The sequence below is a fragment of the Otolemur garnettii genome, unplaced genomic scaffold, assembly GCF_000181295.1.
Source record: "Otolemur garnettii isolate 467f Iridium unplaced genomic scaffold, OtoGar3 scaffold00088, whole genome shotgun sequence".
NCBI classification, from domain to species: domain Eukaryota; kingdom Metazoa; phylum Chordata; class Mammalia; order Primates; family Galagidae; genus Otolemur; species Otolemur garnettii.
Genome location: NW_003852483.1, coordinates 8124849 through 8135578, shown reverse-complemented (window position 1 = coordinate 8135578; position 10730 = coordinate 8124849). Strand labels below are relative to the sequence as shown.

Below are 10730 nucleotides of genomic sequence, written 5' to 3'. Positions count from 1 at the left end.
CCAGGCTAGATTTAAACCCGCCACCTTAGGTGTATGTGGCTGGCACCTTAGCCACTTGAGCCACAGGCACCAAGCCGACCTATACTCTTTTTTAATAGTTTTGAAATGTACCATCGCATTATGCACGTTAGGTGAGGCCCCCCCATATTTATTTATTTTTTGAGACAGTGTCAAGCTGTTGCCCTAGGTAGAGTGCCATGGCTTCATAGCTCATAGCAACCTCCAACTCTTGGGCTCAAATGATACACTTGCCTCAGTTTTTCTATTTTTTAGTAGAGACAGGGTCTTGCTTTTGCTCAGACTAGTCTCAAATTCATGAGCTCAAGCTATGCACCCACTTCAGCCCCCCTGAATCACTGTAGTTTGCTATGTGTACTCTTTCTGAATAGTTATATCCTACTTTTTATAGTGAACTCCCAGAAAGCTCCGTGAATATCTTGAACACTGGATGGAAAACAGCTTCCTAAGGAACAGGTGTTTTTAACCCATGGCCCATTTTGGCCTTCAAAGGTAGATTCCCAGAAATAGAATGCAACATTGTAGGGACTGGTGTTTCTGCTCTTCTCTAGGTTCTAACAAATCTCCAAGGATAACTTTTGAAATAACCAGCATATCAGTGACGCAGCACATCTGTATAAAGCCAAGAAGGTTACCTATTACTTCTTTTCTTCTATTTTCTCCATCAGTTTTATATAAGTCATGGTGTCTCTAACTGCATATAAGATAATAAACTACTTAAACATATGACTTAACATACTTCTTCATGATTGTTTTTACTTAGAAGAAGGGATGCTGTACATTATTCTCTGTCTCCCCTTTATATGCCAGCTAGCTAGAATTTTGCTCCCTTAAATGCAAAAATAGTTTCTCTCACAGCTTCAGGAACATCAAGTTTATGGTCATGTAACACTGACTCTCAAACAACTTTCCTATTTAGAAGAAAGAATACTTTATTTAGCTAATGTTAACTCTGTTCCACTTAACACAGGCTTAGTTCAAACTGCCTAAAATAAAAAAGTAGAGGAAAAAAAAAGTACCTTCTTTCATGTCTTTAGTGTCTGAACCAAAAAAGGAGAATGTGAAGCTACCAGGCTGCTCAGCTCCACTCGTCAGAGTTGCAGAGTCCTTGATTTCCTCAGATTTCTCTCCAACACAGTCCTCATTCCCTGGAGTGTCTTCTTTTTCGCTGGTATCTTTTGCAGCTTGGAATATTTCTTTCAAATCCGTAGCAATGTTATAATATATTTCTTTAGACACTTCAGGTACTTTTTCAGCTTCCTCCCTTTTCTTCTTTCGTTTTGCTTTACTGCAATGACATGTATAGGCATATGTACCACAAAGAAACAAGTTATGGAAGATTTCCAGAAATAAGGAAAGGAAAAAACCTTAGATAACTTAGATCGACATATAAAACTCTAATAAATGCAAAGTCGTGGCCTTGCTTTTTTCTTTACCACAAATCTCAAACAGCTGCAAACATTAAATAGGGTCCATATTCTTGATCTCTTATCCTCTGAACTATATTTCAGAAATTAGAGGTAAGAAATCACTTGGCATCAATGGGCTTCAGTTCGCTCATATCCAAAATGAACACATTAAACCAGAGGACTCCTAAGATCATTTTAAGTTCTAAATTCTAAGAATTTTTCCAAAGTGATATGAAAGTAATTAACTGTAATTCAGCTTTAGAAATGAATTATAAATGTGATAAGTATTGTCTCTTTTGGAATCAAATTTTTCATATATTTGTTATAAATCTGTTCTTAGACAAAAGTTACATGGTAGATTCCAATATTGAGTTTTTAGCTTTTAACTATTAAAAAATTAAGATCTTTTTCATTTTTGCTTTTAGAGGAGGGGTCGTACTGTCTAAAACAGCCACTCTATTGCCCATGCTGTTGGAGTACAGTGCTGTGATCATAGTTCACTACAGTTGTGAAATCCTGGGCTCAAGTGATCCTCCCACCTCAGCCTTCAGAGTAGCTGAGACCACAAGTGCATGTCACCACACTCAGCTAGTTTTTAAAAATTGTTATTAGAGATGAGGTCTTGCTGTGTTGCCCAAGCCAATCTTGAACCCCTGGCCTCATCCTCTAACCTCAGCCTCCTGAGTAGCTGGGATTATAGGCTCAAGCTACTAAGTCCACTTTAAAAAAAATCCCTTTCCTCTAGACCAGGTTGAAATTTGTAATGTATTACCTAAAATAAGTGACAAGTATATCCTAGGCCAGGCATGGCAGTTCACGCCTATAATCCTAACACTGGGAGGTCGAGGCAGGTGGATTGCCTGAGCTCATGAGTTTGAGACCAGCCTGAGCCACAGAAAGACCCCATCTCTGGGAAAAAAAAAAAAAAAATAGCTGGGCAGTTTTTTTCATTAAATAAACCTGGCTAGGTTTTCAGGCAGATATGCCCCTTATGAAACCAAGCTCTATGAATAATGGAGTGATATTAAGTGATTATCATTGAATTACCAAGAGATGCCTTTAAAATTTGTCCAAAATCTGATACTTCTTCCTTGAGAAGAAAGAAGAATTCCTCCAGGAATTGCCCATTCCTTGAGCATGGACTGGACTTAGTGACCTCTTTTAATGAACAGAATAAAGCCAATGTGGTGGTAGTATATGACTTTTGTGGTTAGGATCACAGCAAAAGTTAGAAGGGTCTTAAAAAACCATGAGTAGAAAACCATTAATAGTAGCTATGAAGATGCTGCAGGTAAGCAATTGCAAAATGTTAAGGCAAATGCTATTGGAAACTGGATCTTTGCTATGCTGTGGCAGAAAGCTTAGCAACACTCTCTTCCATATTAATGTGGAAAATAGAAAATATACCCAATTAACTAGGTGATCTAGCTAAGGAGATTTCCAGGAAAGTGTTGAAGGTAGTGTCTGTTTTTTTCTTAATGCTTACAGTAAAATGTGAAAGGAGAGAACAAAACTAAAGGCAGGATTTTTTTTTAAAAGGAGATAAGACTTAATGGTTTTGAAGATTCCTAATCACCAGAAGGCATATGAGATAAAGTTTAAGAAATGGCTGCTAAGCAAAAATCAAATCTGTGACACTTTTATTTTATTTTTTAGAGATGGGGTCTTGCTTGTGTTTAGGCTGGTCTTGAACCTGTGAGCTCAGACAATCCACCCACCCTGGCCTCCGCACCTGGCCTCTATGACACTTTTAGAAAACATAATCTAAAGTAAGAATTGGCAAACTATAGCCTAGAGGCCAAGTCCAGGCTGCTGCCTAGTAACATCTGAACTCTATGTTAAGCCTATTTTTTTCCCCCAACATTTTGAAATGATTGGGGGGGGGAGGGAGTAATAAAAATGATTTTGTAACACGCAAAAATTATATGAAACCCAAATTGTATCGTTCGTTAATAGTTTTATTAGATCACAGCCTTGCTCAATTGCTTGCATATTGTCTATGGCTGCTTTTCTGCTATAAAGGTAAGAGTGGCTTGGCGCCTGTGGCTCAAGCGGCTAAGGCGCCAGCCACATACACCTAAGGTGGCGGGTTCGAATCCCCAGCCCGGGCCCACCAAACAACAATGATGGCTGCAACCAAAAAATGGCCGGGCGTTGTGGCGGGCGCCTGTGGTCCCAGCTACTTGGGAGGCTGAGGCAGGAGACTCGCTTGACCTCAGGAGTTGGAGGTTGCTGTGAGTGTGATGCCATGGCACTCTACCCAGGGGGATAGCTTGAGGCTCCGTCTCAAAAAAAAAAAAAAAACCTAGACAGAGCTAAGAATCTTCAATTGTTCAAATAATATGGCTCTACAAAGGTTAAACTTCTCATCAGTTTCATCAGAAACCTAAGGCTAAAAAAGAATAAAAAAAGGCTTATCTTAATGATTTGTATGACTTTTATCTAATGCAGTAAACCCTAAGACATTTCAAAGATATCCCACAAAAATTTTAAGAGAATTATATTAGCAGACATATCCAGACAAGGGGCTGGGCTTGGTGGCTCACACCTGTAATCCTAACACTCCGGGAGGCCAAGGCAGGTGAACTGCCTGAGCTCACTGGTTCAAGACCAGCCTGAGCCAGAGGGAAACTACGTCTCTAAAAATAATAGCCAAACGTTGTGGTGGGTGTCTGTAGTCCCAGCTATTTGGGAGGCTGACGCAAGAGAATCACTTAAGCCCAAGAGTTTGAGGTTGCTGTGAGCTGTGATGCCACACCACTCTACTGAGGGTGATAAAGTAAGACTTTGTCTAAAAAAAAAAAAAAAACCCACCAGACTAGACAGATACGTGCAGAAATATTCTAAAATGAAGAAGGTTTTGCACTATTAAATTCTACAAGCAAAAAGCCGGCTGAGAAAATTACTCAGCTATACACATGCACTACCGTTCATGAAAAAAAATGACCCACAAGGCAAAGTCAGCAGTGCTAATAAAAGAATTTCCAACACTTAGCTGTCTAGATTTAGAGCTACTATGAACAAGTAGTCTTTCTGTGCCCGTTTCCCTCACAAAATAGTGCCTGTAGTGGTTATCCTTAGCCTGTTCCACCATTGTATATCAGCAGAAGGGCAGATAACTTGCCTTTTTAGTTCACAGGTCTTATCAAAAAGAACTGCACTCAAGGAATAACTGCTATGCCTCATGTGTACCTAGATCTGAGTTGGGGAGACAACATCCAAGATTTCAAACTGATTTTATAAAGGGATGAGACCTCTGAGGACTCAAGGGAGGGAGTGGGCATATTCTGCATGTGGCAGGAATACAAGTGGGCTGTAAATGCTATTTCAACTATCCTTTTTTTTGAGACAGGAGCCTCAAGCTGTCCCCCTGGGTAGAGTGTCGTGGCATCTCAGCTTACAGCAACCTCCAACTCCTGGGCTCAAGCGAGTCTCCTGCCTCAGCCTCCCAAGTAGCTGGGACCACAGGCGCCCACCACAACGCCCGGCTATTTTTTGGTTGCAGCCATCATTGTTGTTTGGCGGGTCCGGGCTGGGGATTTGAACCTGCCACCTTGGGTGTAGGTGGCTGGCGCCTTAGCCAGTTGAGCCACAGGCGCCAAGCCTATCCTTTTAAGAGTAACAAAGAGGAGGGACAAACAGAAAAGATGAGGCTATGTGAAGACAGATGTATTGATGGGAGTGATGTGGCCTCAAGTCAAGGAACATCAAGGACTGATGGCAGTCACTAGAAGATAGGACAGAGGCACAAAATGGATTTATTTCTCTGAACTTGCAGAGGGAATACAACCCTACAAACAGCCTTCATTTTGGATTTCTGGACTCCAGAAATATAAGGAAATAAATTCCTGTACTTTTAAGTGATCAAATTTATGGGGATTTGTTACAGTAGTCACAAGACGCTTAAACAAACAGAAGGCTTCATACTAGAGTAGGAGCACGCATCATTTATGTGCACCAGATTCTTTCATCCAAAAGTAAAACTGATAGGAGTGGTGTCTCATGCCTATAATCCTAGCACTTTGAGAGGCTGAGGTGAGAGTATTGCTTGAGGCCTGGAGTTTAAGATCAGCCTGGGCAACATAGGGAGCCTTCCTATTCAAACTAAAATTTTAAAAAAAAATGGTAATATCTCCTTCACCATGTCAATAATTCTCTCACCCTCCCAGATCGCTGGTTTTATATCTTAAAACATTTATAGTGGGAATAACGGATAGGATATTGGTTACTCCCTGCTTTTTTTTTTTTTTTAATTGAGCCAGAGTTTCACTTTGTTGCCCTAGGTAGAGTGCCCTGATGTCATAGCTCACAACAACCTTAAACTCTTGGGTTCATGTGATTCTCTAGTCTCAGCCTTCCAAGTAGCTGGGACTATAGGCACCTACCACAACGCCCAGCTATTTTTTTTGTTTGTTTAGCAGGCCTGGGCTGGGTTGAACCCACCAGCCCCGGAGCATGTGGCTGCCGCCCTAACCACTGTGCTATGGGCACCCAGCCCATCCTTTATTGCCTGAAATGAGATTAATTCTTATGCTTCTGCTGCTAAAAGAAGTAGCTTGAGGCTTGGTGTCTGTAGCTCAGTAAGTAGGGGTGCTGGTCACATACACTGAAGCTGGTGCTTCGAGCTCAGCCTGGGCCTGCTAAACAATGACAACTGCCCACTCTACCGAGTTGCAAGATAGTAAGACTCTTAAAAAAAAAAAAAAAGTAGCTTGAATTACCTTTCTTTTGTTTGATCATCTCTTTTTCTTTCATAAGTAGCATGGTCATGTCTTGTTGGATCATAACGTATAATGTCCCTGTTTAAAAAAAGGAAGGCAATTAAAGGAAGGCAGTTTGAAGAAAACTGATACAAAAAACAGTAATTACACTTCAACACTAGATTCTAATTTTTGGAAAGATAAACATAAACAACATCAAAGAACAAAATTAGGATCTTATTAGAAATAGTATTTTAAATTGCCTGCTTTAGCAATTTCCTGAATATTTTTAACCTGGAAAGTTATTTTTAAAACACTAAAATATATACAGATTAAATGATAAACTATCTGGTATTTGCATAAAACATGTCAGTGGGTAAAGCAAGTTTCAGACAAAAGTACAGAAAGCTGGTGACATGTTGGTGACTATAGAAGCTGGGTGATGGGGTTTCATTACACTAGTCTCTCTACATTACATATGTTTGAAATTTTCCTTAATAGTAACCTTTATATAGCTTCATAGTTTTACAGTTAATATTTAAAATGTTTTCCAGTTGTTTCATTAATAGAAGCAATGCTGCTAAGATCTAAGAATATAAATACAGAAATGATTTAAGATTAGTTTCTGGAAGTGAATCCTTAGGTCAAATTTAGGTATATATTTTTCAGGGTCTGATTGATGCATATCGCCAAGTGTCCTTCCCAGGAAGTTAGAAATGACCTCGTTTTAAAATGAGTTCAAATAGGCATTTATGGCAAAGGAAAATACAGTAGAATGGGATGGAACATAAACCATACTTAAATTTCTTAGCAGGTACTGATCCTTTGCTTGTAGAACTGCTTAAGTTCATGTGCAAGACACTTTGTATAACATTCAGGGCTTTCTTCTTTTCTTCAGCAAGCTCCTCTTCTTCAGCAGTTTTCTTTTCATTTACCTCTGAGGGAAAAGGCAGACCCAACTTGAGAAGTCTCAATCATCAAATACTTCCCAAGCACCTAAACACATTAAAAGTCCACTAAAACAGGAAGAAGAAAAGTTTAACCTTACTTCACTAACCTTTCTATCCCAAGAACCTCATGCCACAGCAAACCCAGAAAGTCTGTACAACCAAAAGGAAAAAGTCCCATTTCTAACTATAAAAATGAGTCTGGGTTTAATGACTCTCAGTGGCAAGTCTAAAATTTTTTAGGTAAATACTGGCAAATGTGATATAGTAAGATACTAATAATTATAAAACTAACGTGGTCACAGACTGATTTTTTAACATCCCCCAAATAAAATCTAAATTATATGTAAATCTAAAAATAATAAAGTGAAAAACAGTAATTTTACTGACTTAATATGACATACTATTAGAGAACTGCTTTAGTCTTTGATTCAGTAACAGGTATTACAGGAAAAAGCCATATGCCCTATCTATACTGCATCATGGAATTCTGCAATACATATGTATAAACTGCTATGCTCAACTACTAGAAACAGAAAAATATCAGAGAATATTGAGCAGGTTGGATTATAGACATTAAAAAACATTCACACCTTTATGACTTTTTCAATTTATTACAGGATATAAATAATCAGCTAACAGAAACTAGAATAAAATTCTTCTTTAAGTTTCCTACAGAGATGCCCCACAAGTTTCTAAGGGTTTAAAGGAAGTTGAAATTATGTTTAACTGGATAAAAAAAATGCTTTATAAACCAGGTAGAGTATAGGGTAGGAAAGACCAAGTAACATCCCTAGAATTGGAAGAGCATGATAGGTGTCATACACAAAACAAATACATACATTAAAGTAAGAAAGTACACAAAAGTTCTGTTGCATTAGGTTAAAACATACGAAACTGCTAATATTAAAAAATTCTTGACTTCTAAAAATAGAAATTTCAATTTTAACCTAATAGAATATAAGTAGAATATAATGCTACAAAAGGCTAAAGGTAATATAGGCTAGACGGGCTGTTTACTTGTAGGACAAAAAATTTTGCCTCAAAAATTGAGGAGGAAAAAAAAGACAGAAGTTCCATGCCTGACTGCCTTAAGAACAGAAGCATTGCCAACACAGAGAAAAGGGTCTCAAAGAGCTAGCTGATTTATGGAGAGAAAGAGAGATCTTCAATTTTGGTGAGTTTTAACACAAATTCAGGGAAGCCTGTGGGAAATATCTAACAGGCATTGAAAAAAGACCAGTTAGGAGCTCAGCAGAACAGTCATAAGCAAAGATGACCCAAATTTGGGAAATACTCAAGTATAAGTGAAGGCTAAAGCCAAGGGCTTACACAGAATCTTGGGAAGAACCTATATTTGGAGGCAAAAGGAGAATTAGGAACTAGGAATTAGGAAGAAAACCAGGAAGTTATGACTCAAGGGAAGAAAAGTGAAGAGAACATTTCAAGAAGGGATGATTAGCAGTGACAAATGCTATAGGTCAGCTAACGAGGGTGTTGTGGGAGATAATGCCACCATACTTAAGAGAATAAATTATTTATAGCTTTGAGGCCACATACCAAAAGAGTCATAGGAGACAGACAAAAGTGACAGAATTTCTGTGTTTTCAACATAGAATTTTGAGTCAAATAGTCAAATGTCAGCTCTGACATATAGTTAGTGTGACACCTGGAGAAATGAACCCTCTCTGAACCTTGGTGCTCTGAAATATACAATATCGATAATATTCACCTCAAAGAATTCAGAGATCAAATCAGAGATTATATTCAATAAAAAGCCAACTGATACTGAATTAAATGCAATGACTGTATTTTATCATGTATAATATACATGTTTTTGCCCAATTTTTGAGGGAAAAATAAGGATGTGCATCATACATGGGCAGTACTAATTCCGTATCTATATAAATGTTTTTACTTTTTAAATTTATGCTTATGTGTTGAAAGTATAATTCTAGAAAAGCAATAATGATATTTATATACAAAATAATACCCTAGAATACAGTAGTTGGTTTTGTTGAACTTACAATGAACTAGTAACGAAAACAATTTTTTTTTGTTGCAGTTTTTGGCTGGAGCTGGGTTTGAACCTGCCACCTGGTGCCCTACTCCTTTGAGCCACAGGTGCCACCCCGAGTGATATATTTCTTGCACACTTTAGATGATAGCTAGCAATCTAGCTGGTATTTTTTATAAAAATTATTAGAACATCTCTTGGAAAGATTTTTTTGTCCTGAGAGTGTGGGCTGAAAATGAGGGTGCGCACTATACACAGAAGCACATCCTACACAGCAAATAAGAGTATTCATTTCAAATTAAGACTTGAAAAAGAAATGGAATGGAAACCTGAAAACTTGCATGGTTAGGGAATGGCTTTTGGGGGGCCCACAAGACTTAACTGTGCCTGCAGGAAGAGGAAGGAACTAGAAGGAAAGGAAAGGATGAAAATGCAAGTGACAAAGAGGAAGAATGAATGGTGAGGATTAAGAGGCAGATTCGATTAACTCAGGAAGTAGAGAAAACAGTATAAGGAAAGGACAGAGAAGTTCTGAGGTTGAGAGAGGGAAATTAAGGAGCTCATACATGGCTTACATGTATGAAGTAGGGTCTTTTAAGAGTAGGTCTTATAAAGTTTAAAACTGCTGTGAAAACACTATAGGAAGCAAAAAAGAGTGAAATTAGGATGCTTCTGATAGCATCATTATTCTTAGGTATCACACATCCAAATAAGAATGCACTGAAGCAGAATAGCATTCAACCATACACTGCTTAAAAATAAAAAATTCTGCACCCATCATATGCACTGGAGGTTGATGAACACTTTTCCTTTTAGGATACCATGGGTGATGTGACTGTCTTTCCTGGCCTTAACCAGAACCTACTGAGCAGCTGACACAGCCTGCAGGGAAGAGTCTCACCTCCTTCTCATGCCATGGATAAGATGGAAGAAAACAGCACATTGGTGGATGCTATCTACTCCTGACCTTTCTGGCAGCTTCAAGTAATTGTCTTTTCCTAAGTAAATCAACATGTACAGACAAATAAGTTAACTAAACATTTGATTATACACTCTTCAATTCCATGTCTTGGTATACAGAATTTCTTCATGTGTTAAATAAAAGAGGTATACCAGATGATTTCTCCCAGTCACCTAGCTCTGACAGCAGGACCATTTGGACAATGAAGCATTTACCTTCCTGTTCTTCTTCACTGTCACTTTCTAGAAATCGAGAGTCCATACGAAATCTTTCATCAGTGCCAAAGTGTGATTGTAAATCCATGAGCTACACAGACAAAAAACATATATAACTGATAGCCACATTACCAAGAAATTGCTTCTACCGATGATTCCCCAAGTACACCTCCCCACACCCTGGAATTCACTACATTAATATATTTACACAACCTCACCTACCTATGAACCAATCAAGAGGATCACAGAGCACTCCCAATATAAATTTCCCAGCAGTGAAATGTGGGTGAAGGTCTGCCTGCATTTACCTAGACTTAAAGACTACGTCAAATGAAAGGACATGTTTCAAGTTTTATTTTTAGTTTTCACTAACCTTCTGTCCAGCTCTCCCCTCAAACTGAGGTTTAATTTTGAACCTGTTACTGTCATCTTCCGAATCAGATTCTTCATTTTCACTGCTGTC

At 38.4% G+C, this 10730-nt stretch overlaps 1 protein-coding gene across 1 annotated transcript in view; it reads right to left on the bottom strand.

Moving 5' to 3' along the window:
• Positions 1-10730, bottom strand: part of NOL8 (nucleolar protein 8) — a 31247-nt gene that overhangs the window by 5962 nt on the left and 14555 nt on the right. The window contains exons 10-14 of the mRNA XM_012808348.2: positions 10641-10730; positions 10268-10358; positions 6926-7064; positions 6149-6226; positions 1038-1306 (exon numbers count right to left, since the gene is read on the bottom strand). Of these exons, the coding sequence (XP_012663802.1) occupies positions 1038-1306; positions 6149-6226; positions 6926-7064; positions 10268-10358; positions 10641-10730 (667 nt within the window). The remainder of the gene's footprint in view (positions 1-1037; positions 1307-6148; positions 6227-6925; positions 7065-10267; positions 10359-10640) is intronic.